Raw genomic sequence first — 21,460 nt, 5'->3', positions numbered from 1 at the left:
CCCCCAAGAATTCAGTGTTCTAGACGGTTTGTCTGTAAAAGTAACTTTGTTTACGGTTAGCTATCTTGGCTATTTGTTCCTGCTACATGGCCAGCTAGCGTTACGAAGCTAACCGTCGTTAGCCGCGGAGCCGGGGGTGAAGTGAAGAGCCGAGGGGAGCGGAATGGCAAGAATTCACACTGGTTCCCCTTCCAGAAGAGATCACGACTGAAAAAAAAGTAAACATTTACTCTTCTCCCAGAATCACCGGTACGTACATGCTGTGAAAGCTGTGCGAAGCTAATGTCTGTTTGTGAAGTTAGTGTTAGCTTTCGGGCTAGTCTCAATCAGTTTGAACTGTTTTATGTTAGCTAACGCGAGCGGGTTTTGACCTATTTACTGTGATAATTATAGGTATGATGCCATCTACTAAGTATTTTCAGGTAGTCTACCTCTTACATGATTTTTGAAACGTCACAATACTTAATAGATATGGTCAAATCTCGATATTATTAATAGACGAAGAAAATGAAGGGTTGGGTGAAAAGCTGAATTTCCCTTTTAAAATCCCATCAGTGACAGAGTGGAACATTTTAACAATAATGTACCACTGCATTGACACAGTTAGCTGCGTCAATTCTAATTTAGGTGTAAATATTGCTCTAATTTCAGTTTTTGTTTACAGCCTTTTTAAAATGTACTGAACAGGTTTAGTCCTCAGTTCGGTTAAACCTGTTCGAACACAACAACCGGTTTCTGCTAACACGAAGTAAAACCAGATCAAAACATTACCCGAAAACGTATCAGGATGGAGCTCCAGGTACCAAACTGATCGCTTATGAGGAAAGATCTGTCCTAAAAACTTATTCTTTTTTTTTTACCTGCTGATCTGCTGTTTTCTAAATGAGGAGAAAATATATATAGCTATCCATCCGTCCTTTTTAATTTGGGCTCCTGCCTTCTAAATTGTTTAGTTTGCACATTTGTCTCTCGACCTTTGCTAGTTTGTCCCCCCCCCCAACCTTTGGGACCTGCTCTACAACATTTTGTCCCATCCAAATTAAATGTCATACTTGTAAGCAAACCATTTTCTTTCTGTGAACACAAACCGTTGAGTAATAATTTATTTTTCCTTTTTATTGTTGAGATAATCGAGTCAATAAAAAGCCCAATTCTCACATTTCACTTTAGTGTCTTTTGGTTTCCCCAGGGCTCTTTTTTTGTTGCACCCATTTCTGTTTGTTTGGGTTCTGATGTCCATCTGAGGCAGACTGAATAAAATCACAAAATTATGAAATGGTGAAGAGGCGAAATGACCAGCATCTACAAAATTATAGCAGCATTAATTGACTATTTCTTTACAGTAGTGGTCCTTTCTCTCGTAATGGCTCGTAGTTTTGTTTGACCTTTAGGACAAGGAAGGAAAACATTTCCTGAGAATGTTTGCACTGACACTTGATTGTCATTGTCCTGTTTCTAAATCAACAAAAGCCATGTTAGCGTTTACTCTTTGATCAAGCTTTGCAGTTTGACGTGGCAAGCATATAACTCCAGCTACCCAGTCTGCACGACATGGCCTTAAAGCTGCAGTATGTAACTTTACTAAAGAATATGTTTTTTTTTTGTTTTGTTTTGTTTTTTACATATTTGTGAAAACTGTCACCATGTCGTGACAGTTCGTCATGAGACATATAATCTGCGAAAAGATCAAACTCCAACACCTCCTCCCTGAGCTGTTATTTTGCGGCAACCAGAAATAACCAACCTGAGCCAGAAGGAAGGTCTTAACGCTGTCACTCATCCTCATGTACTCACTGCCAAATGGGCAAATGGTGGAGATTGTGGTTGACAATCTCACACGCTGGTTGGTTGTTTCTCGTTAGCACTTGAAAGCAGAGGAGCTTGTTTTTTTCCCCCCACACAGATTATCTGTTTCATACCATACTGTCACGACATAGTGATTGTGTCAACAAATAAAAAATAAAAATAAAGAATGTCTGTCTATAAAAGTTACACACTGCAGCGGTCTTGATAAAAAACATTACCTTTATTATATGGTGCAGGTTCATACTCGGATTATTTGGATTATCAGCGTATTTAAAATGTCCATGCAAAAGTAGGAGTGTGGCGGTAGACATAAAAATGATATGTAAACAACTGAATATTAAAATGTGCTTACTGAGGTGTTTATTTATTAAGTCATACTGAGATCTTTTGTTGATGTTTTCAAAGTTGCTGACAGATCCTGAATCATGACGGTAACTATGAGTGGCTGTAGTAATCAGCTGTTTAAAGTGGTAGTGAGGAGGTCTTATAGTATTTAGTCTCAGCTTGGTTTTAGTCTGGCTGTCCTCATCCACGCTGGCCCAGAGGGGCAAAGCATAACAAAATGGGACAAAAAAAACAAACAAAAAAAAGCTAAACCAAGAGTTAAATTTACCTGAGTTTGAATTGACACAACCCCCCCCCCCCCCCCAAAAAAACATGTAGGTAAGAAAACAAGACTATAAGATTGTATTGTGGTTGTGTTTTGCACCTCGGAGCAGCTGTGCTAATCTCTTGGAGGTTACCTCACACTCCTTCCTACAGACATGCACCCACACTATACTTACAGTTAAAAACAAGCGCCGGCTTGTTGAGCAAAAATCCCAGCACATGATGCTCCAGCCACACGTAGTACAGGCTGAGAGAAGGAAATAAATCCTTTCACATCACATTGTCTTTGCTTCATTAAAAATAAAAAAAATCACTCTCGGCATTAAGCTTCTTATCCTCCAGCATCTAGAACATTCTGTTACAGCGGTTTTTTTTTTTTTTTTTTTTTTTTTAGCCCCTTGTCTGGGGTTATTGAGCAGAGTCCAGCTCCAGCATGTGGTTTGTGTTGCTTACGTTTCAAAGAACAAGCGGCACCTGCTTTTTAAATGATTTCGTGAGCTCCAGTCATGCGTTGCTGAGAAAGGATCTTTTGACAGAGGGCACAGATGAGAGTAGCCTAGTTGTATCCCCAGTAGCTCGCAGTGACACAGTTTTCTAATGAATGAGAGGGATGTGCTGCAGCCACTGATCATCCGGATCCTTGGTCTCGGCTCGGGAGAATTGCCTTCTGCAGCTCCGTTAACTTTACTTTTATTAGCGTTTTGCATTCAAGAACCCTGAACCACACAATCCAAAAACACACCCCTCTTTTAGCTAAGTGTGCACTAGTCTGTTTTTTTTTTTTTTCATAGTGCTGTGTGTAGATTTATTTGACCTGTTTTGACCATCAGAAATAACCCCACTCCTTTTAAATATCAAATGGCTTTTATAAATGTCTTGTCTTTGCTAACTGCTGGTTTCTGCTTTTTGTGCAGGTTGTTGGTGTTACTGTAATTCCCATCATGGTGCAGAAGTATCAGTCACCTGTGCGGGTGTATAAACATCCCTTTGAGCTGGTGATGGCGGTAAGTCTTTCTCACCTGTGGGCGCTAGCAATTTTCCTATTTGCATGAGTTTTGAATACATTAGCTCAGCAATTATGTAACACTGATGGGTGGGCGTTTCACAGGTCGTCCTCTGAAGCTAGTCCTTGGATCTTGTATTTAAATTGCTGAATTCAAAGATATTACTGTGCTCAAACATGGAGATCAACTTGAAGCTATTTTCTAAATCAGTGGTTTCTCAGCCCCATTGTGTTGCACGTTTTCAGGCTGTATGCTGAGATATGCATCTTGACTGTGCTTTTTATGTCAAACAGAAACCTGCTACAGATTTAGTTGTTGTCGTACATTTGAGGCATTAAAGATTCAGTAGCTTGCATGACTTTTCACAGCTGACTGACTAGCTGGGATGTATCTGGTGAATGCCTGTTGCTACACACTGTAGCCCTTCTTTTGCATCCGCTGGAGATAATGTTAGTATTTAAACATAAAAGGTCAACAAAATACAGAATTGGTAAAAACTGAAGATGCACCAATAGCTAACACACCTCCATCAAAGAGCCTGCAGCACATTTGTGTTTTGATTTTTAGTCTCGTGTAATCCTAGAAAAGTTGGAATTGTTCATATTTTGAATTGGTGCATTAGTGCTAAATCAAACTGGAGGTGAATATCTACCACAAAAAAATGTGATCATTGTCTAGTCAAGAAAAACAAAGCAAAACTAGCAGGAAAAAAAAATCCATTTTCAAAGTCATCAAACCAGACTGAATGACTTTACTTACTCATCCATTTCTGTAATTCCTCCATCATGTTGTTTTGGCTTCTTGCAGATTCATGACCTGAATACGCAACCAGCAGTTAATCAAAACATCCAATAAGGCAGCTGTTATATATAACTATGCTTTGAAAATTAAAAGTGATACTAAGCACATCCAAAAAATGTCTGATCACATATTGTATAACTTCACTTCCTTTCATAATGCCATCATCCTTTATTTTAGTACGCATAGTTTCAGACCAGCTGTGTTTTTGATCAATGGAAAGCAGATTCGGAGCCTGCAAGAGGGAGCATACAGGGAGAGTAAATCTCCTTAGCACAGGCGGGATTGAGCAGCGGGCAAACAGATGGCTAAAAATAAAACGCAGGTATAGGACCATGTGAGGTTTCAAAGAGCAGGAACCTGTCATGACAGAGACATAGAGCTGCATGTTTTGTTTTTTTCTAAAGGTGGAAATACCTCATGTTTAGGCTTTCATATATGGGTCACATCTGGAGAACTATGCATGTTTTTAAAGTAGGACAGAAACGCATGGTGGGTATTTGTCTTCTTTGACATAATAAAAACACATCATCCACTTACGGTGTTGCTTATTTTAGTGCGAGTATGTGTTCAAAGTAATCTGAATCTCAAGTTAACGAAATAAAGGTTTTTGTGACTTTTCTCTGCAGTGACTTTATGTTTTTTGCAGATGCTGCAGAGCAGACTTAGTGGTGCGTCACAACTATTCTTTTTTTTTTTTTTTTTTTTCCTTCGACGTATAGCCTGTGAAGTGCCGTCTTATTTCCTCTAGCTGCTCTATCGCTATTGTAGCCTAGATGCACAAAAACATCCTGGCTTGTAGGAAACCGTCACATGATGCTGTGATGCAGCAAAGAGCCGTTTCTTCATGTCAACATAGCTTTTCATTTTCTCTGCTATCAGGGAGTTTACTCATATTGTGTTGGGTTGTTCCAAATAAGACCTGACTCAGCTTTGCACAACCTCGTTAAAATTTATGTCACTTATTTTACTCATTTGAGGCTAAAAACCAAACTTCTACATGCCCAGTACGTCTAAGCACTCAATGTCTTTGTTTAGTTGAAATGCAGCAGTCTGTCACTCGACCCTGAGGAGGCACTTTGCTCAATGACGGGTGCTATCAAAGTTTTTCAACCTCTGGCCACCACTGCCGTAAGCTCTAGTGGCCTCTTGCATAAGCGAGACTTGGATCCCAGATGCCCTTCAGATGTTTTTGTTTTGCTGCTTTACAATGTTCCCTCTTGGAGCCTGGTATTCTTGGTACACTTGGTGCTGACGGCATTCTTGGCACAAGAACGTCGGCTCGGATAGTTTTATGAGCTTAATTTCTTTGTTGCAACAAGTTAGACATTCCAGCTCAAGAAAAAAAAAATTACAATGCAACACTGAAACAGGATGATTATCTGTGCTTTAAGCCTATCAAAATATACTACTAATCTATCTGATGCAAAAAAGTAGGGTTAATTGCAAATTTTGAGTATTCCATAGAATTTTACAGCTGTGTTTTTTTTTTTGTTTTTTGTTTTTAATCAAGAGTTATCGTATTACCTTTATTAGTTTGTAAGTACCGATTCACTGAACATATGATGACTGCTAGTCGAATTGTGCAGTAGTCTTTAACCAGTTAGAAAAACTTCTTATTTGAGCAGTCAACTTTTGCAGGTGGTGATATAAATATATCCCCACTTAATCAGCACAGTCAGCCACATTTTAGTTAAATCTACAATCCAATCGAACCAAAACCTGAACCAACACCTGTCACAGCTGATCATGTTTCTCTCGGGTACCGAAATAACTAACGAGCAACAATCTACACTGTTAGGGGCTGTTTTTTTTTTTTTTTTTTTTTTTTTTTCTTTATGATTTAAGTTAGACAAGATTCATGTTTTGTTCTTAAAATGAAATAGAAGAAGAGCATTAGCAACGTCTTTCGTAATCTAAGCTACAGCAGTCCCTCTTTTTCTTGTTGCTGCATCTCAATAACAGGAAATGTAGTCAATCCATTATCGCTGCAGTCCAGCGTCAGAACAGCCAGGCAGTCCTCGGGGAGTCGCAGTGGAATGTCAAAGGCTTGACACAACACCCCTGTTGTTGTCGTTGGCCTGCAGGGACATTAGCTTTTAGGGCACGTCGACACACCAAGGGCTGAAATAACCACAAGAGGAGAGGGGAAACTATAAACTGAAGACATGTCTGTCCACTCACTTCAAACTGTTGTATTTGAAGCACAGTGACTAGCTGTGACTTGTCTCCTAAAGCTAGTTTATATTCATGTTGCAGCCCAGTGTTGGGCTAACTGGCTAACCTGCTCCTGGTAAAAAATTTCTAACAAATCCGCAAGGGACAACGTATTCTGGTCCTGCCTTCGAACTGCACACGTTCAGCTGGATGGAAGGGAACAGGATGTGCGAAGTGGGTGTACTGTCTGCTGGGCTTTATGCAGATTCAGCAAGAGAAAACATTTCCTTCCTGTTGGCTAATCTGTCCTAATATGTTGGAGCAAACAAAACATTTTAGCTTGGATTGTCTTCATAATATAATCTTTAAAGTATCATTGATTCCTGAAGCGATAAACGAATGACAAGATGGCAGATTATTTTTTTCATAGCACATGTGGCTGAACATTATTCTTCTTTTTTGTGCAAGACTCTTAAATAACCAGAATAAAGAATTTGAATTGAGGTGAATGTTGCAGACTTGGACCTGTTGCTTGCTGTACAAATTGACCGTTACCAAAGATGTGTTAATGAGTCCCTGTGTGGCTGAATGTGTTTGTGTAACTCAGTGGGGTTTATTTTTGCCTTATTGCACCAGCATATCTGAGCCTCTCCTTTATAAAGTAAATGCTATATTCTTTAACCTCCTTAGTGCCATGAGGAAATAGAAACATTTCCGTCAGATAATCTACATGTGCAGCAGACGCATGTCATTATCTGCTTTGCTTAGTTAAATGATGAAACTAACGTTCGTCTTGCTGATAAGAGCGCTCACATTTAGTTTCACTCTGCGTGACCAGATCAGAGGAGTCGATTTGGTCGAGTTTGATCTGCTAGGTCTTCGAAATGGGAAACACCCTCTTCCTTCTCTAACAATTTATTGTATACGCCATCTGTAGCTCGATTTTTAGAAATGTGAACTCAGGAGACCTTGTATTCTGTTTGCCACAGAGTTTTAATTCTGGGCTCATTCTGATGTCCCCCTTCTTTTTTTCTTTCTTTTTTTTTTTTTTGTCTGGCCTGGCTCTGTGCGAAGTGGCCCTGCCAGGATGACATCGTGTCCCACCATGTCCTGACCCACATACGGCCAGGTCCGCTTAAAGCTTTTCCAGCCCAATTCTCTGCTGCAGTGGCATCCCAGGCTTTATTCTATTGTTTTAATCCTCGTCTGAGCTGTCGGGAGGTCTGCGATTCTCAACGCGTAACGGACTCTGATCCCGAAGTTTCTACTTGCACAATCGATTGCTCTCCTTCACATTTTACTTGCTTCAACTGTGAAATGGTGTCATTTTTTTTTTTTTTAAATGTCACAGTAACGCATCAATTGAGAACCGAACAATCTAATGGAGTGAAACGTGTAAGTATTCAGAAAGAGCCTCTAATGAGAGATAGAACATTATCCGAGTCTGCTTTAGTGAATGATTCCTTATTTAAATGTGCCTTTATGTCCTGTCTTTCCCATCATTTTTGCATGACTGTTTTTAATTCAGATAATTCATCCGCTCTCCTGTATTAGAGCACCAGAGCCTTTCCTGCAGTGTCTGATTCATTTACCTTGTCGGATGATGATTGCCAAAAACAGTCAGCAGTTATGGCCTGCTGGAGGGGAGCGTGAGGCTTATCACACAGCAAGCTCCTTCAGCAACCATGTGACTATAGGAGCCAATGGAAAATTTCAGATAAACTCATTCACCGATCACCGAGACACTCATTCACCCTCTTTGCTGCTGCAAGGTCGAGATGCTGCCTCAGTGGCTCCCCTCCCCCCAGACACCCCCAAGTCTGCTTCTCTCTGCTAGAGAACGGAGTGCGCGCGCACATATTCTTACACAACTGACCCTTTAGTGTGGTTTCACACTGCAGTCCCTCCATACTGTGTCGGTGGATAGTGACTCAGTGTTATGCAGCAGCTGAATGTCACTCGGAGAAAATGGAGATGGATTCTTTGATTGCTGCAATTTATTTATTTTTTCCCCCTTGTATTCGGGGGCTGGTTTATCACTTGAAACAATTGGGTTTGGCGTTTAGTTCAGTTGAAAGCCAAAATGACACATCCCATAGACGATTTTTCAGACAAAAAAACTCTAAAATGAAGTGTATGAGGCTGACTTAGGTCAGCTTTAGTTGCACTGCTTGACGAACTCACAGATTTAAAGATTACATGGTGCACACATACTGATGTCTGACAGATAGCCCTCGTAGCTTATGGCTACACGTCTATAGCTATTGACGCTTATTTGGGCTGGCACTTGACGTACCCACATAGACGTTCTGCCTGGTTGGCAAGTTGTCCCTGCCTTTATCCAAGTTGGTGGTTCTAGGCAGTCGTACAATTACGAATCCCACTGAGCTCGCCGAAAAAGGAGCAGTGGGTAGTGCGGCATGCAGAGACCAAAAGCGCTTTTGTTTTATTCCTAAAGCCAGGATTTTGTTCTCTCTCCTACTTCTGATCAAGTCTACGCCTCGACTGAGAGAGGTTTTAATTTTGACAGAAAAAAAATATTCTTTTGATCATTTACCATTCTATATTTTTGGATTAAAAGTTTTAATGCATGTATAGTCTTATAAAACAATCTTAAATGGAGAGGATTAGCATTTTGTCAACATAGACTTTAAACAAAAGTCCACAGTGGTTTAATTGGTCTAAGGTTGTTTAACTGGTTGGTCAGGGATTGAGATCTGGGACATTAGAGCTTTTCTCTTTGTTTCCCTGTGAGGCTTTTTTTCTATTTACTTTGTATGACATGACTGGCTTGGTATACTCTTGCTTTGTTGATTTTCATGCAAATGGTAATGTGAGACAAGTGAAACTAGCATTGTTGAAAAGCCTAACTCGCCAGACGTCTGTGGTTTCTGATTAGATAGAATTATGTTCCTGGTAAATGTCTGAATGAACATTTACATTTGATATTAACAGATTTTAATGTAAATATTAGTTTTAATATATTGTTCTTTGTCTGGTATACAACTGCCTAGTATTACTCGGACTGTTTAGGAAATGACCAATGTGGTTTTAAGGCTGTGACATCTGATCTTTCTCCATTTACAGCATATTTAAATGTTAAGGTTGGCAGATGTAGGACTTAAAGATTCAGGCTACTTTCTTATTCTGCATTAAGCTTTACTGTATATAGTTGGAAATTACATAAAAAATATATACTGTTCACATTAGTGTCAGCATGTCTAATGTGTTGGTTAGTCATGCTGACCAGACAAAACTCTAAGGAAAAGTAATATCAGGGAGGTGTTTTCCTCCACTCATACGGTATAAAACCAGTAAACTAATTCCTGCTAATTGAAAGAAGGAAGAACTTCTTCCAAGTATACAAGGTACGTTTGTTTCAGTTCCAAGAAGTTGTTTCCCTGTAATTCCACCCTGATGTTTGCTGTAGCACTTCTGCAGACATTCAAACAACCTTCTTTGTAATTTTTGTCCCCTTTTAGTTGTTTTCTGGCCCGTGTACGTTATATTCTGTATGCAGTCATCTTTACATTATGTTAAATCAACAAAGGTTTTGTTTTATGCACAGTTGTGTCCTTCATAAATGGTGCCTCTTGTCCAGATGCAAATTTATTAATATCAAAAGGCCAGACAAGTCATTGGCTTATATTTCATATAACGGATGCCTCCAAAACAAAATTAGGGTTGTCTAATGTGTCAACGTGCATAGCGATGGGTCAGGGTCCAGAGCTGCCTGAGGTGCTGGTTGGTAGGCCGTAATGATGTTAGTCACCAAAAACAGGCTAATTGACGTCATGCTTCTGTCAATGACCCCCAGTGAAAGAGAAATGTTGTTTGCATCTTGCGTCAATGGTGGTAATGTTACATAATTTCTATTGAGCCCTTTATATGTAGACCTCAATGAGCAGAATGTGGCTTTATTTTAGTTATTGATGGGTAACTGTAGCGCTCCTGTAAAGTCCTAACCTGGAAATGAATAGAGTTTGATTCTTTTCATAGTGTGGATAAACATAGAAAAATGAAAATGTGGCATAGAAAATGCCTTATTCGGTGTTCTTATTTTACGTCATCTAACGCATCAATATTTGAATTTCTGAAAGAAGCTCTTTGAATGAATGTATCTGTAGATGAGCTTTAGATGTGGTTTGCCAGATCAAATCCTTCAGGCTTCTTGTTTAACATCTGTTTTAAAGTGGACCCAATGTTCTGATCTGCGTTCATGTGAGATGCCAAAACAATTATATTGCTTTTTTATTTTTTGGGGGGAAAGGAGGAATTTTCTGTTCTGAAATCTAAATCTAAAACTCTAAAAAGCCTAGTCTGGAAAAGTGTAGAGTTTTGAGATATGACATTTATATGAACCCTATAAAAGTATTTTTTTGTTTGTATTAGTTTAACAGTGTTTGATATTTAACTTTATTGGAATAGGATGACGGTTTGGTCTCTTAAAGAGCATTTGGTGGCAGATGCCTGCATTCTTCACTCCGATGACCTACTTGTTTGTTCGAGGGAAGTTGTCATTTCCTCTTCTTATGAATTTTCTTTTAGGAAAGCCAGCCACACTCTGCCGCTGCCCTTTCAGTGTTTCTGTTATTGCTTTGCTGGTTTGTTTTTCTGATAATCTCTAAGCTGTTCTCTTCCTGTATTTTCATCATAAAAGTCCCCCCTACCTAAATGTTCCCATTTTCTCCACAAGCCGACACGACTTAATAATAGCTTAAACTGACCTATGTGTGGCGGCTGTTTTTGTTACACAACACTTTTCATAAGCCTCAGAGATATAGCTCTGATTCCAAGAAAAGCAGCTGTGTGAGACCTGTGGGGACAAAACTCTGTCGCGTCTTTTTACATTTTCAGTTATTAGTTGGGAAGGAAAAAATAGGTTGGATCAACAAGTGATCTTTTTTCAAAAGGGTGTGTTTTTTTTTTTAAGATTTTCTTTTGTTTGACTCCAGCTTTCTGTTGCTTTTTCTGAACATTTAACATTTTTTACTGCAGCCACTTTATTAATAAAACGTTCGCCAGCATTGTTGAATGTTATGGTGAGAATGTCTAATGTTTTCACAATCAAGCAACTTTGCATAGAAATACGGTTTCTTTGCAACAAATAACTAATAAATACATTATTGGATTTATGCAAGGCTCTTCCACCAGTTAACAGACCTTCGATATATTGTTCGTTTAACTTTTTTTTATTTTTTTTTACAGAACACAGTGACATACCTTTTTGGAGGACAGGATTGTCAGTTACTCTGTCTATAGGTGACTGGATTTTATAAAGAATAAAAAATAAAATATCAGTAACACTAATCTTAACATCCATGCAGCTTTCTTACTACTTTTTGGACTTTTATTGCAGTGTATACCTGATAAACTGAAGCTTTTATTTAATTAGGTGTAGCTGTAAAGCTATGAGTGGTCTAATTGTGATTGTATTTAATCAATGTTTTGTAGGGTCAGCGTCAGGTGTGTTTTTCATGGAGTGGGTTAAATGTATATTTTCAGGATTGATCTCGGAGAGCACTGGCAAAGCACAGTTAAAACTGAACTTGTTTGTTTTCTGTTAGCTACACAAGTAGAGTTCATGTTCCAGCTAAATGAAGTCATTTCACTGGAACACTTTAAATGCAGTCAGTAAATGCTTGCTGCAGCTTGCACTCTGGTATGTTTCTGCAGGGGCGTTAAATTAGGAAAACATTGTATCCCAGCTGTTCAGTTTGGTTTTTCTTTGGGCGTGTGTGCGTCTAGCAGTGCATTCACTTAATTAATTTTGGTTTTGTATAAACGAGTAGAAAGTAACTGTCAATCCACACAACTCAAAAACCAAAGTTTGGTCTTTCTCCCTGGAGAAGGCCCTTAGATATTGGATAAGATATAAAACTTTTTTGTCCACCAAAGTGGAAATTTTCCTTCGAAATCATTTTCAAGCCATTACTAGAAACAGAAGTCATTTTTAAAATGTGTTAGGAATGTGCTTTCATCTATATTTAACCTATTTTTCCCCACTGACATAGTTTGAAGATGGTGAATGTGCTGGGCTCTTTGCCAGCCTTTGTATTTCTTTGCCAGGTAGAACTCTAGACCCATTTGCATTCGCCTTGCGGCACCGTCTGGCCTCGATTTTCATTGTCCCTTTGTTTTTGGAGCTCATGAATTTCCTGAATCTCCCTTCCTGAGCAGAGCAAGTTATTTTTTCCAGACTCATGGCCTTTACCGATGGACTTTATTGTCGAGAGGGAAAACGGTTGTGTTTTTGCAGGAAGAAATCGAGATATGAAGCATTGTTTTGTTTTTTCCCCTCAGCCTTCTCTGGAAAGCACACACACGTTCTCCAACCAAATTCCAGGCGAGGTTACTCATAACTTGGCCAACAAATCCCGTCACTGTGGAGACAGGAGATTCATTTTTCTCACACTTTGTTTTATGCACTGAAAGACCTTTATTTTCGCATATAAAAGATTTTGGTTTACTAGATTTTTCTTCTTTTTTGTGTTCATGCTAACACAATCAAAGAGTAGTTTGATTACAGTGACTATCAAAGATGTGGAATGTAAGTTTATAATGAATATTTAGTAAAAAAATGGCCATTGTGATTATTTCTATGTAGTTCATCAGTGATATATTTCTACTTCCTATATGAGAACATTATTTTTATAGCCTTAATGGAATGAATTATCATATTTCAACACCATGTTTGAAGATGAGGAAATTGTACATTTGACTGAGCAGTTGCTTTGAAGTGGGGTTTTCACATTATTTCAAAACAAAGGCAAACTAGTTAAACATTTTGAACCATCTTTAACCTTTTACATTTAGTAGGATCTTTTGGATACTCACGAGAGAATCAAAATCCTTACTTTAACATTTGCAAGAGACCGCCAACATTTCCAAATGTTTCAACAGAGCAGCTGTGCTTTCTGTTCAGCCTTCCTGTTACTTGTGGAAAGTCTCTCCCCCTCTATTACTGTGTCACAGCCTGAATGAACAACAGACGTGTCTTAACATCTCAGAAAATAGATTCTGTTTTAAATGGCGTCTCGCATCGTCTGTGTTTTCTCTGGCTTAATTTAAACATTTAACTGATACTGAAACTGGTTTCCTCTTTTTGTTATCAGCCTATGTTGAAGCCACTGGGACTTTTTTTTTTTTTTACCACTCAACTATGATGCATTCACTAATTTTGAAAAAATGGTTTTAGACTTTCCAGTGACCGATTGGGGCCAATCAAACTGAAAATAAGATTTCAGTAACAAGCCGATTTTCCTCTGTTGCATTGCTTCTATTTCACTTTTCTTAGGTCTATCATAAGCAGAGCACCATCGCTGTTTTGCTGGTGGTTGGTAGTTACCTATCTGCTGTCAAGTAAGCTTTTTGCGTTTTTTTTTGCTGAAGAGTGAAAAAAAAAAAAAAGCCTTTGTGGGTTTTTTGTAAATGCATGTCATTTGTGGTCAGTGCGTTATTGGTGTATGCTTGTTTGTGATGGGTGAAGCAGATGTTTACAGTTCAGGCTGTTGTGTTGATGGCAGAACAAAGCTGAACGCCCCGGTGTTCCAGGGCATCGGAGCTTGAAAAACAGAGCTCAGCATTCATTTATTCAGTGGGCAGCCGAGTGGCCTGGCAGCAACACGGAGCAAAAAAAAAAAATGCAGCCATCTGCCGCTCACCATTCTCAACCTACATACGAATGGCCTGGCATAATGTAATATTTTTGGTTGCTCCGCTCGTTGAAGAATGCTGTTCTTTGTTTATCTCAAATAATACGATAAAGTTGTCAACATACCCTTTTGTTCCTCATGTTGTCTCTGATGAAAATCTTCTCAAACATTCTGAAAAGTACTGACTGGTTTGAGTTCAAGGGTTCAGCACAATTTATATTTACATTTTGTAGTTGAGGTGAAACGTAATGGCAACGCATTTAAAAAAATAAATAAATAGAAGCGTTATGATCAGCTCTGGATAGCCCCACCAGAGGTTATGAGGATGATGTGACTAATCATAAACCTGCTTGCTATTCAGACATTTCTGGTATGAAACCATGACGATCAGATCCAAGGTAGTTTTTCGATGAACCATGGAAGTTTGGGTGTTTTCCTCATGTTGTTGAAGGAGAAAAGCATCCAAGTGCAGTGTGCACTAGAGTTTAAAATGCAAATAAAGACTGAATTGTTCCTATTAAGTTTAACCCCTTTTGTTTTTAACTTTATTCATTTGTTTTTGTAGCACAATTTTCTTTGTTCTTTTGCTCTTAAGTTTAGTCCAGTCTTGGTGTTTGTTTTTAAAGATTACTTGCATTGTTTTCAGTAGATTTGGGGACGTAACTTTGGCTTGAGCTACTTAAATGCTCTTTACTTTCAAACTAGCTAATAGAGGTTCATCTAATAAAACTCTCTTTCTAAAGGAAATCCTGCCATTGTAATACTTCCAACTTGTTGCGGTCCAAACGTACACACAAGACGACAAACTAGCTGGAACTGGTTATGCTTTGTTTTTGCTGCGTTCTACTGGAAAGAAACTTGAAACCTGAAATTACCATAAAGAAATCCTGCGCCAAACTATTCATCCTCTGTCCCCCCCCCCCTTTCTGCCTACAGGCCTATGAACGCCGCTTCCCCACCTGTCACCTCATCCCCATGTTTGTGAACAGTGACGTGGTGAACGAGGAGACGAGCGAGGACGGCGCCACCCACAGGATCGAGCGGCGCTGTGCCCTGGATGTCGATGCGCCACGGCTTCTTAAAAGGGTAAAATATACTTTTACTCTTCTGCCGTGTTTTCAACCTTTTTGTCACGACACACCGTTGCTTTGGAAGTGACAGGAGTCGTTTCTGTGGTTCGCAGATTGCCGGTGTAGACTACGTGTACTTCATCCAGAAAAACACTCTGAACAGAAAGGAGAGGACTCTGCACATCGAGTCTCACAATGAGACGTTTTCCAACAGGGTCGTTGTCCACGAGACCTGCTGCTACTCAGTCAGTATCTTAAAGCCGTGCTGCTGTACAGAAATTCACTCTGTGTGCATGCTGTGTCTTAGAAGCGGGAATAATTCAAACTTGAATTAAACTTGCCACATATCGCCGTCAGCATCTCTTCCTCCTCTCCCCCTCCTGCATTCAGTGTGCATTGGATCTAACTCCAGATCTGTCTGTTCATGTGTGGATGTGTTATGAGTTAATGAGGTCAAGCTTTATCGTATTAGCTTCCAACCAAGCAAAAGGCTAATTTTAGGTCCAAAGTCTCACAGAGGTTCTTGCAGTGTGCTGCATCAACTCTGTGGTAACAGTAACCAGGAAGGGCAGCTCAGTTAGGCAGCTAATGGACCTGAAACATTTTAGTACTCATGGCGATGAAGCTGCCACCGTTTTGCCACCAGGATCAGGGAACATACAGTGTAAAAAAAAAAAAAAAAAGCATGGTGTGTTTGATTTCTGTATTTTCCAGTTCTGAATAAGTGTGGAAAACGGGAGGAAAATGAGATGATTCAAAAGTATTTCTTCATCCTTTATGTTTTCAATCCGTCATCCTTTGTTCCCTTTTTATTTGTCCTCTTCTTTTCCTACTTTCTACTTTCCATCTTTGTTTTTCCCACTTTTTTTTCTACTTCTTTTGCTTCCCTGTTTTGTTTCCTTCATATGGTTCCTACAGATTCCTAAAATGTATTGCATATCTGCAGTAACTCTACAGTGAGGTTTTATGTTTATTCCTTTAAAAACGGCCCTAAATGCTTTAATGTAATCTTCATGTTAGACTCAGTTTTTTTTTGTTTGTTTTTTTTACCCTGATTTGAATTAATATACTAGTAATGGACAGATTATAGATTATTTAGCAGAGAAGTGGGTACTGCCTGACATTGAGTCAAAGTTTTTCCCCTTGCCTGGTACAGCCTTTGCATCATTCTCTATAATCATCAGTTGTTTTTTTTTTTTTTTTTTTTTAAATTTTTGTTTTCATCCCACTTGAATCCAAACAGCTCATGTGTAAAATACTGTCTAAATTTACCCAAACAGACTGACACACATACTCCCACTCAGTTTACGCAGTTTGAAATTTGCTCCCTTTGTGCGTCATCCTCTTGTGTGGTTACTATGGCAACGATAGCCTCTCTTTTTTTTTCTTTTTTTTTTCTTTCTTTTTACTGTGTGGTTACACAGTTTAGGTTACAGTAATGTTTTTGTGTGTGATGTTGCAGGTCCACCCAGAGAACGAGGGCTGGACATGTTTCGAACAAACGGCCAGTTTGGACATCAAGTCCTTCTTTGGCTTCGAGAGCACCGTGGAAAAGATCGCCATGAAGCAGTATGCCAGTAGTATCAACAAGGTGTGTGTGTGTGTGTGTGTGGGGTGCATCCCATCATGGCATAGATTTTTACATTTCCTTTCTCAAAGCTGTGAGTGCAGAAACAGTCAGATCGTTATGGTTGTTGAAATAAATCTCGTCTTATATTTGGTACTTTAAATGTTATTGAAATTGGGGGATTTTACATTAATAATAGTATTGCATGATATTAATTGAGTTGAAACTGTCTTTTTTGTTGTTGTTTTTAGTTCATTTGTATTGTTTTTAACTCCAAAGTGTTGTGCTAAAACATGTGAAAACTCACCTTAATGCCTGAAAATTGCTGGAATTTTACTGTGAGAAAAGTGTGTGAACTCTGCAAATACCAAGGTGACTCCAGTTTACAAATGCAATACATAGTTAAAAACCTCCTTAGTTTTATTTGATTTCAATGGATTCGTGTGAATATATTAGCAACAATTTCACCATAATTTACTTGCATTCCCGACAGGGAAAGGAAATTATTGAGTTCTACCTAAGGGAGCTGGAGAGCGAGGGCGTCATTCACATCCCCCGCTGGACCTGTTCCTCCGTTTCTTCTGCTCTCCCTGCACCAAGCAGCCTCTCAGCCAGCCCGCCTGAACTCCAGCACCCCAGCGCGCCCGCTGTCTCCGCCTCGCAGCCTGCTGACGCCAAAGATGGCGCCTCACAGGAGGCAAAGCAGGACAGTGGAGCTCCTCAGGCCGACAGCCTGGTGGAGATCCTGGCTGGTACACCTGAAGGTGTGTGTCCTCCGATAAATCCATCTGGACACTCGCTGCTGCCTAATTTAGAATAGCGGCTGTTTTTTTTTTTTGTTTTTTTTTAAAGAGAAAAAGGAAACTCAATTTAAGTGATCAGCACTGAAATAACTTGAGGCAGAAAGTTTTTAGGCTGTTACAAACATGAATGAAAAACGTGTTTTTAAGAAGATTTATCAGCCATGTCTGTAAGAGTGGGTAATGTTTTTCCCGTACAGCGACGTGAAGATCTGTTTAGACAAATCGTGTTAATTTGGAGCATTTTGTTGCAGATAAACTGGATGCAGATTACATCAAACGTTACCTTGGCGACCTGACGCCTCTGCAGGAGAGCTGTCTCATAAGACTTCGCAAATGGCTTCAGGAAACCCACAAGGGAAAGGTATTTTCAGTAATTAAGCGGAAGAGTGTAGCTGTCGGTCAACTTCTAATAACTTACCATAAACCTAACACTTTTTTTTGTTTTTGTTTTTTGCTTCCTGTAGATCCCTAAAGACGAACACATCCTGCGCTTCCTGCGGGCCAGAGACTTCAACATGGACAAGGCCCGGGAGATCCTGTGCCAGTCTCTGACGTGGAGGAAGCAGCACCAGGTGGACTACCTGCTGGAGACGTGGAGCCCTCCGCAGGTTCTCCAGGACTACTACACCGGCGGCTGGCACCACCACGACAGAGGTACGTCTCCACGACTTGCGTACAAACCTTCGCTTGCAGCAGGCTGCTCTAATACAAACATACCCTTCTTTACAGCAGCATGTTTTCATCATGATATTATTTGTTCAGTCATCCTGAACAACCTACCGCTGAAAGCTTCTGACTTTGAAAAGTAAATGAGCCCATTCAAGCTATCCGGTTGGCTGGAATAGTTTTCACCTGACGCACGCGATCGCACGCTGCCAGAGAAGACTGGTTTTACTATGAACAGAACAATAAACCATTTCTCAGAACACATGTTTACTTATTGTGCCGCGCAAGGCAGACCTTCCCACTTACTTTGTTTAGAATGTAAACCCAGGCGATGGTTCATGTAAATGTTTGTTTTGCTTTATTAGACGGTCGTCCTCTGTACATCCTGAGGCTGGGCCACATGGACACCAAAGGCCTGGTGCGCGCTCTCGGAGAGGAGTCGCTGCTCAGACACGTACGTAACCAAAGCCACAGTTCCAGTTCAGTTACAGAAGTCGTTAAGTTTATAGGTCAGACCACGGTTAGATTACAGGTTAGTCACCGAAAGGAGGAGGATTCAACTGATGACCTACATAAATATGTCATTTATGTTCTTGTGTACGGTGTGGCATTCAGTGAGAGCGCTGTTGTTTCATTGTGATGTTGCAGGTGCTGTCCATCAATGAGGAGGGCCTGAGGCGCTGCGAGGAGAACACCAAGGTGTTTGGTCGTCCTATCAGGTAAAAACCAGGCTGTTAAGGATTTAGGAGATATTACGTTGCCTTTTCTAACAGTTTTGTGACTGTGAATTTTCCCATTAGGACTAGAGGACGGTGATCATTGCTGAGCAGAAACAGGATTTATTGGCGGGGGGGGGAAAGCAGCAGTTCGATGTTAGGATCGAGCTCTGCAGCTGTGGTGTTGCTGCAGAGAATCACAGCTCTGTCTTCTCCGTAACTGGAAATAGCAAAGTGTCAGATGTTTAGATTGTGCCTGTGTCGGCGCTCTCCAACAGGAGGTGGGGCGCCGCGAGAAGGCATGTGAACTATGCTTTTCACCGCACTCAGGATTCACAGTTAACTAGCATTACCTTCATCACTTAAGCCATGCCTCAGACTGACAGGTGTTAAGTGATCAGAAAGGAGGCTGCAGCCCACTTCAGAGCGTGTGTGTGTGTGTGTGTGTGCGCGTGTTTGTGGCGAGAAGTTATCCACACTAATCCTCCTGCTTCCTGCTCTGTAGTTGTTGGACATGCCTGGTCGACCTGGAGGGGTTGAACATGCGTCACTTGTGGCGACCGGGGGTCAAGGCGCTTCTGAGGATCATTGAAGTTGTGGAGGCAAACTATCCAGAGACTCTGGGACGGCTGCTTATCTTGAGGGCGCCAAGAGTCTTCCCAGTCCTCTGGACTCTGGTGAGAGCAGAACCGGTTACCTTAGAACTGAAATGATCTGGAATCATTGATTTTGCTTTACCGTTTTCGTACCTGCAGCCGAAATCCCAGTATGACTCCAAATAGTCTCTGTGGCTGCTTTAGCATTTCTTACAAGCAGTTTTTTTTTTTGTTTTTTTTTTTACTAATTTGGTTTACTTATTACTTGTATTCGTTTTATCTCTGCATGTAGGTGAGCCCATTCATTGACGAAAACACCCGAAAGAAGTTCCTGATCTACGCAGGCAATGACTACCAGGGTCCTGGAGGGCTCGTCGATTACATAGACAAGGAAATCATCCCCGACTTTCTAGGAGGAGAGTGCATGGTAAGTGTTTAGTGGAGATTAAAAACTTATAGATCATATTTTGAATAAAAAACTTATTCTGAACTCGAACCTTTTTTTTTATATTTATGTAAAAGAAAAACGATAAAGTAGCATATATTTTTGAAGTGAAAGGAAAAATATGTTCATGAACTTTCCATATCTCACGATCAAGATTGAGAACTCTGTCAGTGACCCTGTTTGCATGTTGTTCTTCAGTGTGAGGTACCAGAGGGCGGCCTCGTTCCTAAATCCATGTACCGTACACCTGAGGAGCTCGAGAACGAGGATGTGCGTCTCTGGACCGAGACGATTTATCAGAGTGCCAGCATCTTTAAGGGAGCCCCACATGAGGTGAGGCTCAGAGAGAGGAGCAAAGATAAAAGGCCTGCATGCTGCTATGCTATATAGGACAGGACAATAGAGACCTGCAGGTTGCTTTCCTGGAGGTTTACTTGAAACATCTGCCATCTAGTGGCGTTAAACACACAGCGTGTCTCTGAAATGTAATCTGTCTGCTGCGACATACTGTTCCCGTCTTGTTGCAATATTTAAAACGGCACAGATCTATAATTACCCCTCTGAATTTCACTCTGCTCTCCGGAACTATTTATTCTGCCCAACTACATTCAAAGAGAGCTTTAAATATGATTCCATTCATTTTTCTTGTCTTTTGCCTCAATAAGATCGTCTTAATAAATCCGTTTTTAGTCTTTTATAACCTGAAACGCATGCATTCAGCTGCCTTCTACCTCCTCCTTCTGTTCATTTGAACCGTTCTCCGTCGTTTTCTCCGGGCAGCTTGTGATCGAGATCATCGACGCCGCCTCCGTGATCACCTGGGACTTCGACGTGTGCAAAGGCGACATCGTTTTCAACATCTACCACTCGAAGCGAGCCCCCCAGCCGCCACGCAAAGACGCCCTGGGGGCCCACGGCATCACCTCGCCGGGAGTCAACAACGTCCAGCTGATTGACAAGTCCTGGACTCTGGGACAAGATTACAGCATGGTGGAGTCCCCTCTGACCTGCAAGGAGGGCGAGAGCGTGCAGGTGAGGATTTATCGTCGTGAAGAATTTTCTTGTTTCTGCTTTTTGATCCCTGGTCACAAATGTTCTGCTGATCTTTCCTCTCCTCAGGGCTCCCATATCACTCGCTGGCCGGGTTTCTACATCCTCCAGTGGAAGTTTCATAACATGCCTGCCTGCTCGGCCACCAATCTGCCCAGAGTGGACGATGTGCTGGCCACCTTGCAGGTGTCCTCACACAAGTGTAAAGTCATGTTCTACACTGAGGTGTTGGGCTCTGAGGACTTCAGGTTGGTAACTGAACTCATGTTGTTTATGCAAAAGGCAAAAGCAGTTTTCACACACAAACTCCGTCGATAGGCTGCAGTGCCTTCCAGAAGTATTCACACCGCTTGGATTTTATTTCCACTTTGAAACAACGTACAACCACAAAGTTCAGATTGTTTGAAGAGAATCTTATGTGATTGACCAACACAAAGCGGGAAAGCAAAATGATTCACTCTTAAAGTACAATTTTTATTTTTGTCACAAGACAACATTAGCTTATCGGGGTTAATGAG

General features: G+C 40.5%; 1 protein-coding gene across 3 annotated transcripts in view; it reads left to right on the top strand.

The window, feature by feature from the left end:
- The window catches only part of LOC106962914 (SEC14-like protein 1), a 32,554-nt gene that overhangs the window by 3,370 nt on the left and 7,724 nt on the right, over nucleotides 1-21,460 (top strand). The window contains exons 1-15 of one of the 3 annotated variants that reach the window (XM_015057565.1): nucleotides 55-217; nucleotides 3,330-3,419; nucleotides 14,966-15,115; nucleotides 15,213-15,344; nucleotides 16,562-16,690; nucleotides 17,160-17,430; nucleotides 17,721-17,830; nucleotides 17,934-18,123; nucleotides 18,501-18,589; nucleotides 18,784-18,854; nucleotides 19,357-19,528; nucleotides 19,740-19,874; nucleotides 20,091-20,225; nucleotides 20,673-20,924; nucleotides 21,012-21,190. In XM_015057565.1, the coding sequence (XP_014913051.1) occupies nucleotides 3,357-3,419; nucleotides 14,966-15,115; nucleotides 15,213-15,344; nucleotides 16,562-16,690; nucleotides 17,160-17,430; nucleotides 17,721-17,830; nucleotides 17,934-18,123; nucleotides 18,501-18,589; nucleotides 18,784-18,854; nucleotides 19,357-19,528; nucleotides 19,740-19,874; nucleotides 20,091-20,225; nucleotides 20,673-20,924; nucleotides 21,012-21,190 (2,078 nt within the window). In that variant the 5' untranslated portion in view covers nucleotides 55-217; nucleotides 3,330-3,356. Of the gene's footprint in view, nucleotides 1-54; nucleotides 250-3,329; nucleotides 3,420-14,965; nucleotides 15,116-15,212; nucleotides 15,345-16,561; nucleotides 16,691-17,159; nucleotides 17,431-17,720; nucleotides 17,831-17,933; nucleotides 18,124-18,500; nucleotides 18,590-18,783; nucleotides 18,855-19,356; nucleotides 19,529-19,739; nucleotides 19,875-20,090; nucleotides 20,226-20,672; nucleotides 20,925-21,011; nucleotides 21,191-21,460 lie in introns of those variants that run through there. The other 2 variants (XM_015057562.1, XM_015057564.1) reach the window with 2 other exon arrangements.

The sequence above is a fragment of the Poecilia latipinna genome, unplaced genomic scaffold (genome assembly GCF_001443285.1).
Source record: "Poecilia latipinna isolate Pla-1442-1.1 unplaced genomic scaffold, P_latipinna-1.0 Scaffold1472, whole genome shotgun sequence".
Taxonomy (NCBI): domain Eukaryota; kingdom Metazoa; phylum Chordata; class Actinopteri; order Cyprinodontiformes; family Poeciliidae; genus Poecilia; species Poecilia latipinna.
This window is presented reverse-complemented; position numbering and strand designations above follow the sequence as displayed.